This window comes from Pelophylax lessonae, assembly GCF_965119305.1.
Source record: "Pelophylax lessonae genome assembly, chromosome: 4".
In the NCBI taxonomy this organism is placed as follows: domain Eukaryota; kingdom Metazoa; phylum Chordata; class Amphibia; order Anura; family Ranidae; genus Pelophylax; species Pelophylax lessonae.
In genome coordinates this window covers 613,340,042-613,360,874 of record NC_138771.1, presented here as the reverse complement: position 1 = coordinate 613,360,874, position 20,833 = coordinate 613,340,042, and the positions used below count along the sequence as shown (strand labels likewise).

General features: G+C 43.1%; 1 protein-coding gene across 1 annotated transcript in view; it reads left to right on the top strand.

The window, feature by feature from the left end:
• The window catches only part of LOC309552830 (A.superbus venom factor 1-like), a 360,768-nt gene that overhangs the window by 294,756 nt on the left and 45,179 nt on the right, over positions 1 to 20,833 (top strand). The window contains exons 24-28 of the mRNA XM_082253740.1: positions 2,712 to 2,802; positions 3,609 to 3,660; positions 7,813 to 7,900; positions 7,983 to 8,072; positions 15,256 to 15,361. Coding sequence (XP_082109866.1) covers positions 2,712 to 2,802; positions 3,609 to 3,660; positions 7,813 to 7,900; positions 7,983 to 8,072; positions 15,256 to 15,361 — 427 coding nt within the window. The remainder of the gene's footprint in view (positions 1 to 2,711; positions 2,803 to 3,608; positions 3,661 to 7,812; positions 7,901 to 7,982; positions 8,073 to 15,255; positions 15,362 to 20,833) is intronic.

Here is a 20,833-nt window from a genome sequence, read left to right as displayed (position 1 = left end):
AACTATATTTTTGATATCCTTGTTGTTATTTTGATATCAAACTCCCATATTTAATGGAGACAACTTGAAATTACTTAAGATGGTTATATTTCTATTTACTCTACGTGATACCATTATTTGTCATATTAATGTACCAATTCTCTTTGTACCACCATCTTCTGTTTTCTTTCAATAAAAGTTTGTATACAAAAAAAATACTAAGAAAAGGAAGACCTTCACTGCCAATAGTACAGGGAGGCAATATGCCATAAAAGATTTGATTACCTGTTCCACAACTGGTGTAGTATACATGCTGGAGTGCGGATGTGGGCTCCAGTATGTAGGACGCACATCTAGATGTCTTTATGTGAGGGTGGCTGAGCACATAAAAAACATTAAAAAAGGAGACATTTCACATAATGTTTCCAGGAACTTTAGGGAGTTTCATGACAGACAACCTGCATCTTTAAAATTTTGGGGGATTGAGTTGGTAAATAAGCACTGGAGAGGTGGTAACTTTATCCGTCAATTGAGCAAAAGGGAATCCTTTTGGATCTTTGAGACCAAGGTCCTCGTACCTAGAGGGTTAAACGTAGACTTTGACCTCAACTGCTTTATTAGTGACAGATGATTTTTGATTGGGTTGAGATAACTATGATGTATGTTCACATATATTGAATGGTTTTATTTGCTCTTGTTTATTATGTATTTTAAAAACATTTTTAAAAAAATGTTATACATTTTTTTTAATATATATAATTTTTTTTATATATATATATACAGATACCTTTTTTAATAGAACAAAAAAGCATTTGAGGCTTTATTTAATATGTCTTTATATTTAAATGTTTTTATCTATTTAATTAGGATCAAATTTATAAATTATATCTTGCCCCAATTCGGTTTATTTTTAATGACACTTCTGTTATTGTATTCACATTGTGTGTGAGAGGAAGTGATGTCAGTCAGTGCTCTCCTGTAGACCTGTCCCCAGCTCCATATACCTGGTATTTTTGTTCCCCTAGCCGGAAGTGGCTTATGAGCGGTTACACTGTCTGCAGGTTATGTGTACGGAGAGGAAGTGATGTCAGTCAGCGGGCTCTGTAGACCTGTCCCCAGCTCCATATACCTGATATTTTGGTTCCCCTAGCTGGAAGTGGCTTATGAGAGGTTACATTGTCTGCAGGTTATGTGTACTCCTTCCGGGATCACTTCTCCCAGTATGCTGAAGGGGCAGGCATTTTACATTCTGAGCAAATTGATTGGTCATGCGCGCTGTATATATTCGGCCTCAATATGCCGGTGTTCCGTGAAAAAACCATACCCGTGAGAAAACCATACCCTCGTCACTTCCGGTTCAGCTACGGAGGGTATGGATTTCTCACGGTACTTACGCTTGCCGCCGTTACATTAAAACAGCTCCACTGCAACATAAATCATCTCCGCTCCTTCCACTGTCACTTCCCTCATCTCGCCTAATAAATATAAAAGCGGATCACGGAGCCATTTACATCTCTCATACACCCGCCGCCGCTTTTATATTTATTAGGGGAGATCAGGGAAGTGACAGCGATAGGAGAGCAGATGTTTGAAGTTGCAGCCGAACTGTTTTAATTATACCGCCGCAAGTATGACATTTCACACAGTGCCGTGATTATTTCCTACCCTCTGAGCATGCGCACTTGTGATCTTCTTTGCTGTTCAGTTACCTCTCCGGGGCTCTGAGCATGCGCACTGCTGCGCTGCTCAGCTGTTTCACCCCGGAAGTGACGAGGGTATGGTTTCTTCACGGGGTATGGTTTTTTAACGTTACACCGGACTCCACCCCTTGCTGAAGAAGTCACAGCCCTTAGCGCCGGCATAACCCGTACAGGGGGGCGGAGCCATGCTGCGGACATCACTCCCTTTCCTCTCTCGCTTGGAGACTTGTTTGGTTGCCTTGCCTGACTCCATTGAGTGTATTGTGAGTACCCCATTTTTCAAATAAACGTTTGCTGATTGATTTATAGACAGAGAGCACTAGATTGTGTTTGTTTTCTGTCCTCATATTCATCCGGTTTTATAGATTTATGGGCTTCATGATCCTGGACTCGCCTGAGATATCGTTTTGCTGGCTTTATATCACCCCTGCAGGCGACTGCTGTTTATGACACTGGGTGGCTCCTGGGTCAGATACTGAGGTGAGAGGCTTGTGCTGTATATCTGGTGGCGAATCCTTATAATCACGTAGGTGTCTTTTGGAATGAATTGATCACAGCACTATTGTTTGTTTTTTACACATGGACTTTATAATACTTACCCTAAGGGGCTTATCTATCACTATTATCACTTATTTGGATTTTATGGACTTTTTTCACATTTTTTTATTGTTGAACCATATTATCACATGTATTTTTTTATGATTTAGCGCAACACATTTACCTTGGATTTGTTTGCTTTTTTGTGTAGTGGGATCACAATTTAGTGTTTGCAGCTTTATCACAGATTTATTTTTGATATTGTACATTTATTGCGCTGATAGATCTTTACACTTTTAGGAAGGGGGTAAATGTGCCCAGTAGGGAATGGTCCCTCTAAATGGAAAGATACTTCAGCACAATTTCCACAAACCATTTTTGTAATTTTTTTGGCAAGCCTAGCCAGTGCAAAGGAGTATTGACTCTACGTTTGTTACTATGATGGTATTATAATTCCCCAAAACCATGTAAATTAATTGTGTGTGTTTCTCTCAGGTCATGTCAGTGTATTATGCTATTGTGACAGAGAAAGAACGGCAATGCAAAAACTTTGATTTGACAGTCAAGGTTAAAGAGGAAGAGCATGGTAAGTGTGTTGCTTGGTGACCTTTTACAGTCTTGGTTTTGATATGCTTTCTAAGTGTTATCGTAGATCTGAGCAGAGCTTGGAGTTAGGTCAAGAAAGTATTTTAGAAGGGCTCTAGGTTATTTGTAAAACCCTGTGGAATATCTTGGTCCTCTAAAAATAATTGAATATATTTTTGACATGCTATCTTTCTTTCACCCAAAACAGCCAGCTTTATACTAGTTTTGGCATTAATCAAAGTCTGCATCTACGCCTGGCACTAATATACTGGCTAAGAGATGATGAAGTGAAGTAAAACTCTATGTATGCACAGTAACTTTTGTCCTTGGCCGTATGCACAAGTCACACATATCAGCACCCTTATGTGTTGCTCACCTTGAGACCCAGTGAGTGATCAGCAAGGGGGAGAAGACTGAGAACATGTTTCCTCCTGCCTTTAGCAAACAGATAATATTATTCTCCCAAGATGTTCTTCCCAGCCCTAGGCATAGTCAATTGACTGAAGCTCATTAACATAATGCTTTTTTTTTTAGTATACTTGTTGTTAAATATTATGAACTGTCAGGAAATAACTCATGGGTACTTGTAAGGTGTATGTGTGCAAGAGGCCCCTATACTTGTAAAGTTACTTAAAAAAGCAAAAAACATAGAATTCTTTATTTAACATACGGTAGAGTATTACCTTCTCAAAAAAAAAAAATGTGTTCTTTATTTCCCCAACACAAATCCAAAAAACAACAAATCAATTCCTAATATAAAAAAATTCTGGGTGGAGTCGTTGTACATTAATATATATTTTCTTACAGTTAGGAGACCAGAAGGGGCTTTTTCGACTATTTCACTTGAGATCTGTGCAAGGTATGAATATTTTTATTAGTTGAAATTACCTACAGAAAGTCATCATTTACCCAACAGCTCAGGACTACTGAAGCAAGACGGGGGGATGGGGGAAAGGGGTTTTTAAAATGAAAGTCTGCACTTGCTTGGGAATCTTGGTTTGCATAGACATGGCAAATATGATCTGGTAAGGGAAGGGTAATATTTTTTTTTTTTTTTTCATTTTTTAATTGGTAGCATACTGTGGAGAAAGATACTTATTAGGGCCCACTAATTCTACACAGAGCAGTGCAATCTGGGAAGAACGTGCGCAAAGCTTTTCAATATTTAATGTAAAATAAATTACATAGATAGACTGAAGGGTAATTGTGTTAATATTTGCTTTTGTTTTGCTTTAGCGGCTCAGGGAAACCTTTAAGATCAGCAAGGCCACCAGCCTACTTATGGCTGGAATTGCTTTGGCTCCTTTTTTTAAGCCACTGTTAGAGTTTGCAGAATTGTGACTTTACGAAGTCTATACAATTCTTTTTCTTAGCTTTTCTATTTAATTTCTTTATTTCTTTTTGCTTTCCTATTATTTTCCTTTCCCTCTTTTTCCTATTCTTTTTTTTTTTCCTTTTCTTTCATATTATTCCCTTTCTTCCCTTTTTCTTGCCTCATTCTTTCCTTTCCTCTTCTTTAATTAATCTTTGCTTTACTTTCCATGTGTTTCCTTTCATTTCCCTTTTTCTTTTCTTTCTATTTCTTATTCTTTCTGTTCCTATCTTTTCCATGTGCTTTCCTATCTTATCCTTTCCATTTCTCTTGGTTTTTCCCTTTTTTTTCTTTTGTTATCTTTCTTTTGTCTTTCCCTTCCTTTGCCTTCTCTTTGCTTTCCCCTTTCTCCCCATTCTTTTCATTTTTATTTGCCTTCTCTTTTCCTTCTATTTCCTTTGTTTCCATCGACATTCCTTTCACTTATCTTTCCTTTCACTTCCCCTTGCTTTCTTTTTCCTTTTTCATTACTTCTTTGTCTTTCTTTGCATTCTTTTATTTCCTTTCCCCCTTTCCATTTCTTTACCATTCTTTGTCTTTCCTTGCCTTTTTCTTTTATTTCCTTTCCCTTTCCCATTCCTGTACTTTTCTTTTTCTTTTCATGCCCTTTCTTCTATTTCCTTTCCCTTTCCCATTTCTTTGTGTTTCTTTGTTTTTTTTCTTTCCCTTTTCTTCTCTTTCCCTTTCCTTTGTCACCACTTTCCTTTCACTTTCCTTGCCTTATTCTTCGATTTCCCTTCCCTTTCCCATTCCTTTGCTTTTTTTTTTTTCAATCTTGCCTTTCCCTTTCCTTTGTTGCCTCTTTAATTTTTTTGTTATTTCATTTCCCTTTTTACCTTTCCCTTTACTTCCCTTTCCTTTCCTTTCACTTTCATTTGCCTTTTCTTTCCATTCTCCATCTTTTGTTTCCCTACTTTCCTCTCTCTTCCCTTTCCTTTCCATTCTTCCTTTCCCTTTCTTTTGATTTGTTTTGTTGTCTCTTTCCTTTGTCTTTCTTTTCCTTTCTCTTCCATTTCATTCCATTTCCTTTTGCTTTCATTTTCCTTCTCTTTCTATTCTATTTTCTTTGTTGCCCTCTACATTCCTTTCTCTTCTCTTTCGTTTTAGTTCCCCTTCTTTTCATTTTCCTTTGCTTACCTGTGTTTCCTCTTTTCTTTGTCTTTCCATGCCTTTTTTTTCTATTCCCTTTCCCTTTTCTTCAATTTCCCCTTTGTTTGCCTTTTCTTCCCTTTCCCATTGCTTTCTTTTGTCATCCCTTTACCTTGTCTTTCCTTGTATTTCTCTTCTATTTCCTTCCACTGTCATTTTCCTTCTTTTGTTTCCCTCTCCTTTCCTTTCACTTCCCTTTGCTTTCCTTTCTGATAGTTTTCCTTTTTTTTTTTTTTTTTCCAAAAAGCTTTATTGAACAAAATACACATTAGAAAAGTGTACAACAGTTGGATCATTCCGATCAACATTCTCGGTGTTCCAATAATAACTAAGGTATTAATAAACCGCAAATAAATAACACAAAGAGTTTCTATAAATGAACAGGATCAATCTTGTATCTTGGAAGTAGCTGTATGTGAAGATCTAGTGAAAAAGATATAACAGGGGAGCATGCCAGCATGCTCCCCTGGGTGAGGGGAGGGGGGAAGAATGGGTGGCATATGGGGGAGGGAGAAAAAAGGGGTTGGGGTGTAGAGACAAGCAAGGGTCACACGCTGTTAAGACAAGAGAAGATTTACCCCAAATGGATGTGAGAGGGGATAAGCATCTATCGGAACTGAATAATTTTGTTTCTTAGAATTAGATCATAATCTGAGTGTACGCTACTGTGTTTTTAAATGTTCGCCAAGGCTGCAGATCTTGGCAAATTTGACAGGAGTGTCGTGTGCAATTGCGATAAGTTCTTCCATCTCAGATAATTTTTCAACTTGCGTGAACCATTCTCTGATAGAGGGAGTTGCAGTTGTTCCCCAATGTCTTGGAATACATAATCTCGCAGCATTAATTAGAAATGTTGTCAAGGATTTATATGATGGTGGATTGTATTGATGATGTAAGTGTAGGAGGAGAGTACTCGGTGAGAAATCAACCGGAATGTTGGTTATTTGAATTAAAGCGGAGTTCCAGCCATTTACTCACCTGTCCAACGGTCCAGCGATGCGGCCGCCGGAAGCCTCGATCCTCTCCCTCGGCGCCGGCATCACTGCTGTGGGCACCCGGCTGTTACAGTTTGCGGCTTCACAGCCGGGTACCCACTGCGCATGCGCGAATCGCGCTGCGCGCCGTGATTGGCCGGCAATCTTCTGGGACCTCTGACGTGTCCCAGAAGATTGCAGGGAGGGAGGGGGAGAGGAGAACTTCCGCTCAGGGCGCCGCGGCGCTCCGAGCGGAAGTGGGAGCGGGTACCTGTCAAAACTAGGTACCCGCCCCCCCCCCAAAAAAAATGACATGCCAAATGTGGCATGTCGGGGGGTCAGGACTCCCTAAAGCGGAAGTTCCACTTTTGGGTGGAACTCCGCTTTAATATCTTGTGCATGTTAGACCAGAAATCAGCAATAAGTGGACAGGACCATCATATGTGTAATAGATCCCCTCCAATTATCAACCTCCCCTCCAATTATCAACAGATCAAGTGGGATTTGTTCCTGGAAGAGAAGCCAGGGATAATACCCTTAAAGCGATTAATATCCATCACTATTTAACCAAAAACAAAATACCTGAATTCTTTCTTTCCCTTGATGCTGAAAAGGCCTTTGACAGGTTGGACTGGAATTACCTCAAAATGGTATTGACAGCACTAGGCCTAGGGGACAATATGATTAAATTCATAATGGCTCTTTATCTTAATCCATCAGCTAAAGTGAGAGTTAACGGCCTACTGTCAAAGACCTTCCACATCACGAACGGAACTCGTCAAGGATGTCCATTGTCACCAATCCTTTTTATATTGACTCTGGAGCCCCTTCTCCGGTCTATCCGTTCGGATGCTAATATTCAGGGAATTGAAATTGGTAAATACACTTACAAAATTGCTGCTTTTGCAGATGACGTGCTCTTGTTTCTGAGAAATCCTCACACAACTTTACCACAACTCCTCAAAACACTTAATCTATACAATCAGATCTCAAATCTGAAAATTAACTTTTCTAAATCACAAGCTCTGAACGTCTCTTTGCCCACAAGCCAGATTAATCTATGTAAAGCAAATTTCCCCTTTCAATGGACATCAGACTCTATCGCATACTTAGGTATACAGCTTCCTTCTAAGCTTAAACACATAGTCGATCTAAATTTCACTCCACTCCTTAAAAAAATTGAACAAGACCTGCGTGACTGGCACAAGGCACATTTTTCCTGGTTCGGAAGGACAGCAATATCCTTTTCTAACATTTCTTTTTTTTTCCCTGTTTATTTCCTCTTTTGATTCTTGTTTTCTTTCCTTTCCTTTCATTCCCTTTCCTTCCATGTGTTTTTCTTCATCATTCCTTTTCCCTTTTTCTGTTTCCTTTTCTTACTCTTCTTTCCTTTTTCTTTCTCTTTCCTTTTCATTAATGTATCTTTCTTTTCTTTCCTTTACCTCCCTTCCTTTTCCCCCTATTTAAAAGAAGTACTTCTACCATATGATAATCCGCTACTTTCACATTTTTGTAGGTTTTTGAAAGACCGAGATGCCACCATGTCTATTATTGACATTTCCATGATGACTGGATTTTCTCCAGACATTGACAGCCTAAATAACGTGAGTTTCTTGGAGCAAGAACGAGAAAATGTTAAGCTAATTTATGTATTTTACTAACTATGCACTTTATTCTCAATCACAGCTCACTAAAGGTGTGGACAGGTATATCTCCAAATTTGAGGTTAGCAAAGGAGCAACAGAGAAGGGTGCACTTCTGTTATACCTGGATAAGGTGAGAACATACATTAGTGTATAATTTCTCAATTGTCCATCTGCTTAGCTAGAAGGCAAACTAGTGTAAATTCAGCAACTATGTGATTTTTTTTTTTTTTGTTTCTGTGACATATTTTCATAACTATGTTTCACATGCACCATTTGTATGTACTTTATATAGCCATTAAAATAGTATCAGGTCATGCAGTGAATGTTATTGTTGAACAACTGCTGAGATAAGCGAATTACAAAATAAGCCGTACATTGTGTGTTTTTGAGCCCCGGAAGATTTTACCCCCTTCCTGACCAGGGTTTTTTTTGCGATTTTTTTACTGCGTGACTTTAACAGACAATTGCGCGGTCGTGCGATGCTGTACCTAAACGAATTTCACATCCTTTTTTTCCCACAAACAGAGATTTCTTTTGGTGGTATTTGATCACCTGTGCGATTTTTTGATCATGTGCTATTATAAACAAAAAAAGAGCGTAATTTTTGCAAAAATAACAATATTTTTCACTTTTTTTATATGAAATTCGCCCCCCCTCAAAAAAATTTAAAAATCTAATTTTTTTAACATTTTCGGCCAAATTGTTTTATGCTACATATGTTTGGTAAAAAAAATCGCAAAAAGCGTATTTTGATTGGTTTGTGCAAAAGTTATCGCGTTTACTAACAAAGGGAAAGATTTTTGTCATTTTTGGTGTTTTTTTTTTTTTAACGAGTACTGGCGGCGATCTGCGTTTTTTTTTTTTTTGCGACATTGCGGCGGACAGATCGGACCCTTGACTGACATTTTTGACACTTTTGGGGGTACCAGTGACATTACTGCAGTAATCAGTGCTATATATATATGCACTGTTACTGCAAAAATGACACTGGCAGGGAAGGGGTTAACTGTATTGGACAGGAAGGGGTTAAGTGTGTCCTAGGGGCGTGATTCTAACTGTATTGGGACATGGCTATTGGTGTAAAAACAAAGATCAACGGTCCTACATAGTAGAACCGTCTGATCTTCATTTTTACACAGGGGAGAATGACAGGCGGCTTGTTTACACAAGCCGCTCTGCCTTTCTCCCGCTGTACCGACGATCGGCGAGTGACCGGCGGACATCGGGTCCACCGGTCACACGCCCGCACTCCTCCCTGAACGAGCCTCAGCGGGCACGCGCTCGCCCGCTATTGGCTCCAATCCCAGTGACAGGCGAGTGACGTAGATCTACGTCACTCTGCCTGGCCGGGGCTGACTGCCGCAGTAAATATACTGTGCGCAGTCGGCAACCGGTTAAGACAGAAGTTGAATCCAAAATATTTTACTTCAGCTAAATACAGAGGAGTTTGTTACAGTCTTTTGAAATGTAAGAGGAGAATGACTTTCCTAAGCCCTGTCTCTGCAAATACTAACTCTAATTGAGGGTATATGGAAGAAACATTGAGGGTCTACCTAGGACTGAATCAGCAAGCCCATGCATTCAAAGGAAATCACTATATGGTCATTCACTTTTTTATATTATTGCTTTTTATATGTTTTTTTTTTCTTTTTTCTTTTTTTGTTACAATATTTTTATTGAAGGTTTTTAGAAAGGTAGACATATAAGCAATTCAACATGACTAAGTCCAAGTTCCAATGGTGGTACATTAGATACATAGGGAAATGGCTTAGTACAGCCATTGCAAACAATGTGAAAAACAAAAGAATAACATGACCTGAATATTTATGTTGAATCTGTTTTTATTGGAACAAATATGTGTACAGAGAAAGGAACAAATTGTACATTACACACAATACAACGAATCACACGATAAACCAATACTAGATAGGTATTGAATAGCTATAGGAACAGTAGGCTTAAACGATATAACCAGGATAGTGGCTTAAACAATAAAGTGTAGAGCCTGATTCCAAGTTCTCAGTGTGACCGTGCGGGATGGTATCGGAAGGTTTAAGAAGACCATATACAGAAATATGCAGATGGAGTGTAGGAAGGAAAAACAGAAAGAGATAGAGCAAAGAAAGAAAAAGGAGGAAAAAGAGGGGGGCGGGAGCCTATGGGGGATCGACCGGGGAGACAGAGACAAAAGTATCAAATTCGCTGGAAAAGCGAAAATGGAGCCAAACTGACCACATGATAGTGTGAGACTCTGATTTACATTTCTCCCAAGACATCAGTCTTTCAATATGTTCAATCCTGTCAACTTCACATGCCCATTGAGCCAAAGGGGGCGCCAGTGGTTGACGCCAATTCCTGGCAATCACTGATCGCGCTGCGGTGAGAAAGTGGTGGATAAGGCTTTTTTTAATCTGCTTATAAGATCCTGGCAGCATAGACAAGACTGTTATGGGGACCTCATTGGGGAATCTGTCACCAACCAACTTTTCATAAAGAGCCAGTATTTTGTCCCAAAAGGGTATGATATGGGGACAAGTCCCCCAGATATGCGCCATGTTGCCAGGTGTATGCGAGCATCGCCAACATTCATTCGGTATATTACAGTCTATCTCATGTAAGATTGAGGGGCATCTATACCATCTGGCTGCAATACGGTAATTGCGTTCTTGGGCGTGGGAGGAAACTGACAAGGTAAATGAGAGGTTGTGTGTCTTACTCCAGGTTAGATCTTCAGGAGAGACATTCAATTCTCTCTCCCATTTTGCAATATATGAAGGGGGGTCTGGGTGAGAGGCCTGAAGGAGAATTTGGTACAATAGAGATAGGGGATGATCAGGTCTAGTGTCCTGTGTCAAAAGCAGTTCAAGAGGGGTTTTAGGTCTAGTGAGGTCAGATAGCCTTGGTATCTTATTAAGGAAACAGGAGAGCTGCGTATGTTCCAACCACGCGCCAGTCGGGTTGTGACAATTCGGTAATAGGTGGGGTAATAGTTTTATTTTGCCGTTAGAGATCGAGTGGCTCAATAGGGGGAGTCGGTTTTTTGCCAAACCAGAAATTTCTGACTCGTATGTGTGGGTGGAAAAGAAGGGATCCCGAATAAGGGGGTGAGAGGGCTGATTCTAGAGGAAATAACCTCCTTGGCCAAATATCTGTCCCATATCCGTAGTGTAGTAGCAGTCATAAGAGGCAAGAGATCCGCCGGTGGTCTAAGTTTAGGGTCCGTCCAAAGCAGGGTAGTCAAGTCCGGAGCGACCAAGTCATTCTCCACTATCGTCCACAGCTTGGTCGAACGGCTGTGGTACCAGTCAATGATCCTAAGTAACGAGGCAGCATGGAAATAGAGGGATAGGTTAGGAAGGGCAACCCCCCCCTATTCTTAGGGAGTGTCAATGTAGATAGCTTAATGCGGGGCTTTTTGTGTTGCCAGATATAGGCGCGGATCGCACCCTGGATCGATTGGAAAAAGTCCCTGGGAGGAGGGGCAGGGACGGCCTGAAAGAAGTACAAAAGTTTCGGTAGAATATCCATTTTAATAATGTTCATTCGACCAAACCAGGAAATATTCGGTTTGTCATAAGACTTTAGACAATTGTGTACCATCCGAAGTAGAGGATTATAGTTAGTGTTGGCCAAAGAGGTCAGGTCAGTAGGAATGTGGATACCCAGGTACTTAATGGCCAGAGATTGCCATTTAAATTTAAAGTCAGTTTTTAATCGAGCGATCATGTGGCTAGGAAGGGATATATTAAGGGCCTCCGTTTTGTCATAATTAACCTTGAAATTACTGACTGCCCCAAAGTCCGCAAATGCTTGAATAATGGCAGGGAAGGAAGCTAGGGGGTCTGACACGTATAGGAGAAGATCGTCAGCATAAAGGGATAGCTTAAAGTGATTCTGGCCAATGGATATACCCTGGATGTCCCTATTTTGTCTAATGGCGATGGCCAAATGTTCCATCGTGAGGATATATAGTAGAGGGGAGAGGGGGCAACCTTGACGAGTGCCGTTACGAATAGGAAACGAGCTAGACAAAATACCATTTGATCGGATCTGGGCAATGGGACTGCCATATAAAGCAAGGATCTTGCCTAGTATATTAGGCCCAAGGCCAATTTGCTTAAGCGAGCCTTCCATGAAACGCCAGTGTACCTGGTCGAAAGCTTTTTCAGCATCGACCGAGACCAAACAAGCTGGGATATGGCACTTCTGGGCATGCTCCATAAGGGTAACAGTTTTTAAGATGTTATCCCTAGCCTCCCTCCCAGGGGTAAAGCCCACCTGGTCAAGGTGAACCAGGTTCGGTATAGAAGGCGAGAGACGATTAGCTATCAATTTAGAGTACAAATGGATATCTATATTAGTCAATGAGATTGGACGGTAGCTATTGCAGAGTTTGGGGTCTTTCCCAGGTTTAGGTAAAACCACAATGTGGGCCGCCAGGGATTGGATAGGGAATGGAGTCTCAGGGGAGATAGCATTAAAGGACTTAGTGAGAAGAGGGAGAAGGGATTCTTGGAAAAATTTGTAAAATCGAGCGGTGTACCCGTCGGGGCCCGGACTTTTATTGTTTTTGAGAGAAGCGATAGCGATTACAATTTCCTCCTCTGAAAATGGTTGGTCCAATGCAGTGATAGTCGAGGTAGGAAGAGTAGGAAGGGGCGTGGCCGCAATATAATCATCGATCCTAGTTTGAAAGGCATGGGGTGAAGTACCGTCAGTGTGTCCGGGTAAGTCATACAAGTCAGTATAGAACGATCGAAATGCTTCATTAATTTCTGTAGGATAGTAAGTAAGCCGGTCGTTTTGGCATTTGATCTTATGTATAGATGGAATACTATTCCTAGCATGGATAGCTCTCGCCAGTAGTTTCCCCGGTTTATTGGCTTCAGTGTAAAATAATCTGCGGGTTCCATCAAGGACGGAAGCCCATTTCTGCTCAAATAATTGCAATAGTTCGAGCCTGGTTTTGGAAAGGGCTGTATGAACGGCTGGAGATTGGACGTTCTTGTGAGAGCGCACAAGCTCTGTTATGCGGTGCGTTAGATCACAAATTTTAGCCAATCGGATTTGCTTGAGCCTAGACCCATGCTTAATAAAAATGCCACGTAGAACACATTTTAAGGCTTCCTATTGAGTCGGGGGGGCCGTGGTATCAGATGCGTGATTGGAAATGAAATCATAAATGCCAGTGTGTATATCTAGGGCACAGGCATCATCCTGCATGAGGGATTCATTCAATCTCCATCTCCATTCCCCTCGAGTGGAGTCAGGCAAACAGAGAGATAGGTATATTGGCGCGTGATCCGACCAGAGTATGTTCCCTATTCTACTCCGAGGCCGGTACATTAAGGCAAAGTGACTGATCAGGAACAGGTCGATCCGAGAGTATGAGTTATGGGCCGCAGAGTAAAAAGAATAATCCCTGTCTGAGGGGTGAAGTACACGCCAAACATCAATTAAGTTGTGCTGTGTCAGGAATCTCTTAAGTCTGTTGATTTGAGTGTAAGAAATAGAGCTCCTACCATTAGAGGTGTCTATGGAAGGGTTAGGAACGCTATTAAAATCTCCCGCCAGGATAACCACCCCCTCTGCAAAGTCCATCAATTTGTTTAGATATTGAATAGTGTGGGATATCTGGTCCACATTCGGGATATACATGTTGGCCAAAGTGTATGTCTTACCATTCATAGATATCTTGAGGAATAAAAATCTACCCTCAGGGTCACTACATGAATCTATAAGATCAAATCGCAGCGTTTTGTGGAACGTGATTGCCACTCCGCGGGACTTCGATTGGGAATAATTGCTATGCTACCAGGTGGAGTAATATTTGTTTTTGAGGGTCGGGATGCGGTCCGAACGGAAGTGTGTTTCCTGAAAAAAGATAATGCCAAGTTTAGCTTTGTGAAAGGTATATAAGATTTGAGATCTCTTAGATGGCTCATTCAAGCCACGGGCATTGAATGAACACATGTGGGTGGCACAATCTTCCTGGGGATCCCCCATGGCTACAGGAGACCTGTTGGACAATTCGGGAAAAGAAGGTTAGTAGAGGGCAAAAGGAAAGAAGAGGGAAAAGACCGAGAAGAAGGAAGAAGAGGAAGAGGCAGGGAAGTAGAGGATAAAAGTCCCAGAATAAAGAAGATCCACCCCCCTCCCCGCTCCTATCCCACGGGAGAAGGTGTGAGTAAAGGATCAACACCACTTAGAGAATCTGTAACAAATGGCATCAAATGCCAACAGAATTCTGTCTACTCAAAAGTCAGAACAGACAGAAGTTCCGAAATCTATGTGGGGGGAGAGACAGAAAGAACAGGTGGCCGCCGGAGCGGAGGTCATGCTGCATGAAACATAAAACAACAAAGTAAGAGAACAGTAGAACAGAAAGAAACACCTCTAGGTTGGCATCGGAAAGTCCATCATCCTAACATACAATAGAAATCACGGCTACATATACCTAGGTATAATGTATGGGGGCATGTCAGCCGTACGGGGAACAAACAGGAGGAGAAACATCACTCAATAACTAGTGCAGCGGGTATGATGCACAACGTAAACCAGAACGATAACCAAGCAATACAAGCTAAAACATAATAAGATAATAAGTACAGCGAACACGGTTAAGTTCACTCCTGCCCAGGGAGAGGTCAGGCGGTGCAGAGAAGCCTAAATAAAAAAAAAAAAAGGGGGGGGGGAAGAGTCTAGCACCGTCGGATCTCCGCCCCTGACAGAAAATTCCGCATGGAAATGCGAGTACATTACCACCATCACCAATGCTCAATAAAAGCCTTCACTAAGCACATCCCATGTGGTATCTGAGCAATACAAAAAAAAAAAAAAGTTCTCTTAGCAATCCTCCTTGTCCTTGCATAAAAACAAGGTTGGAACTCTCTTACAGTTCATTGTTCTTGCCCTGGAAAAATAAGAGATGGGGGAAGAGAGATAAACAGGGTGAGGTAGGTATGACATCGTTCAGTTCCGGTGGAAAGTGAAAACGTTCAGCGGGTAGTCAGAGGACAGCAGCATGTCCAGTAGGGAAGTACATAGAAATGCGTGGTTTTGGCAAAGGAACGGCAAAAGAACCGCTCACAATTCTCTGGCCCTGGGGTCATCCCTCTGCCTTCCGGGGCTATTCCTGGAGGACGATCTGCGGCGTCTGCGTTGCGGAAGTGGGGGACCAGTCGGGAGCGGTATGACCTGAACATTTAAACTTTGGTTTTTAGTAACCCTACGACTATATGTTATTTTTTTACATCAACAGTGTCATAGTAGCCTGTTTAGTAATTTTCCATATTTTTCCTCTGACTTTTCAGATTTCCCACAAGCACGAAGAATGTGTGAAATTCTATGCCCATCTGTTCTTTCAAGTGGGTCTTATCCAGCCAGCTTCTGTTACAGTATATGACTATTATACCCCAGGTAAATGACACACACTATAGCTGTTTACTCTAAGTCAGGCATTCTCAACTAGGGTTCTGGGAAATCCTGGGGTTCCTCCAGAGGCTATTAAGGGTTCCTTGAGCTGTAACTGGGTTGAACTGGATGGACTGATGTCTTTTTTTCAGCCTCACAAACTATGTAACTGGTTTACCTTTCATTTGATGGTACCTTCATAGGTCTGGGGCCAGTGCCACTTGGCAGAGCCATCTGTATTACACCAATGATATTTTCTGTCTGTAATGGTGCCATTCTGACCATCACTGTAAGGAGCATTCTTTCACTGGCCACCAATATAAGGGGAGGTTTACCCACTGACTATCAATTAGGGATAGACCGATATGTTTTTTTCAGGGCCGATACCGATACCAATATTTTGGTCACAACGCATCGGTATCGGCCGATATGGGCCGATATTTTGTACATTTAAAGTTTTGAAAAATAATGACAATGTTTGACAAAAATCTGGTACTGAACATGTTAATTATTTTTGTTTAATGCTTAATGACTGACTTGCTGGAACCCTTTGATGGGTGGCTGGCTGGTTGGAACCCTTTGGTGGGTGGGTGGCTGGGTGGCACCCTGTGGTGGGTGGCTGGCTGACACCATGTGGTGGGTGGCTGGCTGTCTGGCACCCTGTTATACCTGAAGGGTTTCACATGTACTGTCACTTTAAGGCTGGCTCCACCCAGGAGTGATGACAAGGGTCAAGGGGCAGAGTGGCCATCTTTAGACACATGTAGAGATGTATTGATATGCAGAGCTGTCCTGTAATGCTGTACAGTGAGTCCTGAATAAACAACCGTTGTTCCAGACCAGAGTCCTGTGTCTCTCACAACACGGAGAATATAACAGTGGCGACGAGGATGGGATTTACAAGGTTACTATCCGTGTGAGAAAGGAAAGGAAGAAAAAAAACTCTGGATTGTCAGGAATACAAACACCCACAGAGCCCAGCAGGAAAATGTCATTGATCGGGACATTAAGTGAATTTGATGGAGAACAGACAACGTGGATTTCCTGGATTGAAAGACTAGAACAATATTTCTGTGCAAATGCCATCCCAGGCGACAGGCAAGTAGCAGTATTTCTGACAGTGGTTGGTGCTAGGACATATGACACTCTTAGGGATCTCCTTTTCCCTGAAAAACCAGCAACTAAGACTTTGGCAGAGCTCCTGACACTGTTAGGGAATCACTTCCAGCCTAAACCACTAGAGATTGCAGAAAGATTCAGGTTTTATCAGCGGCAGCAGCAGTTAGGTGAAGATATTAAGGCTTATGTGCTCGCCCTTCGCAGACTAGCCTCAACCTGTTCTTTTGGGGAGTATTTACCGACTGCACTGAGGGATAAGTTTGTCATGGGACTGAATAGTGAGTCTAGCCAAAAGAGACTGTTAACAGAGAAAGACCTTACCCTTACAAAGGCAATTGAGATAGCTTCAGTGATGGAAATGGCTGTGAAAGATACAGAGGCATTGAACCCCCAGAGTAGAAGGGGAGAGGTTAAAGAGGAAGTTTTCAGAACAGCAGTCAAGCAAACTGCAGCTAACGGTAAATATAGAACCTCACCAACCCGGACGTCAGCTTGCTACCGTTGTGGGAATACAGACCATGATCACAAAGTCTGCCGGTTTAAGGATCAGCTCTGTCATAATTGTGGTAAGGCAGGCCATCTGAAACGAGTTTGCCGTAGTAAGAAGGTGCGAAATAAACAACCTCTGAACACCAGGACAAAGGCATATATGGTGGGAAGATATACATCATCATCTGAATCAGAGGATGAGGAAGTGCTCCACAGATTGGACATACATCATATGCATTCAGCACCCTCAGCAATGACTGTAGAGGTAACCGTGGAAGGAAAGAAACTCAAGATGGATGTAGACACAGGAGCAGCAGTTTCAGTTATCACCCAGAAACAATGGAGAAAACTTCTGATCCGAACAACTGTCCGTCCAACACCAATCAAACTGCAGACATATTCAAAGCAGATACTCCACCCACTGGGGTACGTGAAAGTACAGGTATCCTACAAGGGTCAGACGAAAAGAATGCCATTGTATATCCTAGAACATGGGGGACCCCCTCTTTTTGGGAGAGACTGGATTGCTCACTTTGGCATGCCAGACATCGCCATTAACCCCTGCAACACCGTGACCATCCCATCAGGGGATGAAGAGGGATGGGTGAAGTCCCTGAAACAGTGATTCCCACAAGTCTTTGATAACCATTTGGGAAAAATAAAGCATGACTGTGTGAGACTCAGGCTGAAACCCAATGCCCAGCCTAGGTTCTTCAAAGCTCAGACGGTACCTTTTGCACTCCGAGCAGGTGTGGAAGTTGAACTAAGCCGGCTGGAGGAACAAGGTGTCATCTCAAAGGTAGAGCACAGGGAGTGGGCATCACCAGTTGTACCAGTAAAGAAAGCGAATGGGGACTTACGCATTTGTGGCGATTTCCGCATGGCACTAAATTCTCAACCTTGCAGGAGGTCAAAAGTTCACCAAGCTTGATCTCAGGCAAGCTTATTTACAGTTTGAGGTCCACCCTTCGTCCCGCAAGTTTCTAACAATCAACACTCACAAGGGACTGTATGAATACAATCGGGTGGTGTTTGGGGTAGCCTCCGCCCCAGCCATTTGGCAACGCAAAATGGATGAGATTTTGGCGGACATTCCTTTCACACATTGCCTGTTAGATGACATGCTCATCACGGGCCTGACGGACCAGGAACACAAGCATAACGTGGAGCTTGTGTTGGCGAGACTGCAAGAGCAGGGTCTAAATGTGAACTTGGCGAAATGCCAATTCATGGCATTTTAAATTGGAGTTTTGTGGCCACCTTGTGGATGCAGATGGTATACACACCACGGAAGCCAAAGTTGATGCTTTAGTAAAAGCTCCAGCCCCGACCAACGTCCAGCAGCTGCGATCATACCTGGGCTTGCTGAACTATTACCACAAATTCCTGCCGGATCTAGCACACACTTTGTTTCCATTAAACAAGCTTTTGCAGAAACACTCCAAATGGAACTGGTCGGCTGCATGCCAACGTGCTTTTGAAGTTTCTAAGCGAAAGCTGTTGGCGTCACGCATGCTCGTGCACTATGACCTCCAAAGGCCTCTCACCTTGGCTTGTGATGCCTTACCCTATGGTCTAGGGGCTGTACTATCTCACGTTTTGCCAGATGGGTCAGAGAAACCAGTGGCATTCGCCTCCAGGTCCTTGACAAAAGCAGAAAGCAATTACTCTCACATTGACAAAGAGGCTCTGGCGCTCATATGGGCAATTAAGAAGTTTCATCTTTACCTGTATGGTAGGGAATTCACCATACTGACTGATCATAAACCACTCCTTCAGATCTTTAGCCCTGACAATGGCATCTCCCAGACGACTGCGGCCCGTCTTCAACGCTATGCCCTATTCTTGGGAGCATATAGCTACAAAATCCAGTATTACAGCCATGATGCCAATGCTAATGCAGAAGCCATGTCCCATCTGACAAGGACATTAACAGACTCTTCTCCACCTGTCAAGAGTTGTCGTTACACCAGCCTGTCCTTTCTGTCTTCCGGGGAAGTAGCAGCCCATACAGCCAAGGATACCTTCCTTAAGACAATACTCTCCTGGGTACGGTACGGTTGGCCTGCAACTGTCACACAGGATTATGAACCTTACTTCCGTAGGCGTCTGGAATTAACTGTGTCTGGCAACTGTGTTTTATGGGGAGACCGAGTGATCGTTCCACAGACCCTCCGGAGACACATTCTGGACTTGCTACATACTGGTCATCCTGGAGGCACACGTATGAAACAAAAGGCCCGAGGCTATGTGTGGTGGCCGAACCTCGACTCCGATATCACGACATATGTGAATGCGTGTGCTGAATGTGCACAAACTGCAAGAGACCCTCCTCGAGGGTGCGTCCAGCCCTGGACTTGGCCCACGGTTCCCTGGTTTCGCCTACACTTGGACTTTGCAGGCCCGATCAGAGGACACACCTTTTTGATCATTATTGATGCCCATTCAAAGTGGCCTGAGGTCATTCCTGTTACTCAGCCAACGACTAAGGCGACAATTTCCATACTGTTACATCTCGCTGCTACGTTTGGATACCCCAGAGAGATTGTCACAGACAACTATGCACACTTCACAAGCCAGGAGTTTCAGGGTTTCCTGACTGCCCTCAACATCAAACACAAGTTGACCGCACCTTACCACCCGGCTACAAATGGTCAAGCAGAAAGGTTTGTACAGACCTTCAAACGCTATTTCAAAGCTACTGTGGCTACAAGTAAACAACAGTCCCTGTCACCCCAGCAGCTGGACTCCTTCCTTTCTGCTTACAGAACCACACCACATGCAACCACTGGGAAAACTCCAGCTGAACTTCTTTTGGGTCGGCAGCCATGGACTGTTTTGGATATGCTCCACCCTCAAATGGTCCAGGAACATGTACAGCAGTCCCAAGACAAGAGGGTCGAACACGACGAGATTCCCCAGTTTACAGCCCAGCAAAAGGTATGGGCCCGATCTTATGGCACTTCCAACACTCGTTGGCTTCCTGCTATCGTCGCAGAGACTTTGGGACCCAAAATGTATAGGGTCTGCCTGGAAGATGGTTCCATTTGCAGAAGGCATGCGGACCAATTGCGTCCTCGTTCTCAGCTGCCCGACTCCCTGACATCGGCTGCACCTCCAGTGTCTCAAGGATCTGCTCCTACCGGATCAGGAGGCATTGAGACTGAGGCTTGGGAGTACTCTGAACTTTTGAACTTAGCTCCAACAGAGCCCTCCAGCCCTGGTCCAGAGGTCTGCTCACCCTCTGGGCTAGGGGATCCCCTCTTGGCCCCGCCGGTGTCCATTCCGGCCAGCCCTGCTTCCTCCGGCCCCGAGTCGCTGGGTGCCCGTCCTCAACGACACTGTCGACCTCCTGACCGGTTTCAAATGCAAGACCGGTTACGAGACTTTCGACGGGCCCGCCGAAAGTGATCCGCTGCCATTTTCTTAAATCTCCTGAGTTGGAGGACTGTATTGGACAATTATGAGTTACTGTTTTATGCCTGTTCTTGTTTTGTTGTTTTTTGTTTTTCTTTTAGGTATGGATGGAAGGTGTTATACCTGAAGGGTTTCACATGTACTGTCACTTTAAAGCTGTACAGTGAGTCCTGAATAAACAACCGTTGTTCCAGACCAGAGTCCTGTGTCTCTCACAACACGGAGAATATAACACACCCTGTGGTGGGTGTCTGGCTGGCACCCTGTGGTGGCTGGCTGGCTGGCTGGCTGGCACTCTGTGGTGGATGGCTGGCTGGAAGGCAACCTGTGGTGGGTGGCTGGCTGGCACCCTGTGGTGAGTGGCTGGCTGTCTTGCACCCTGTGGTAGGTGGGTGGCTGGCACAGGGGCTGTCGGTGGCTGGCTGGTACAGGGCATGTGGCTGGCTTATACGG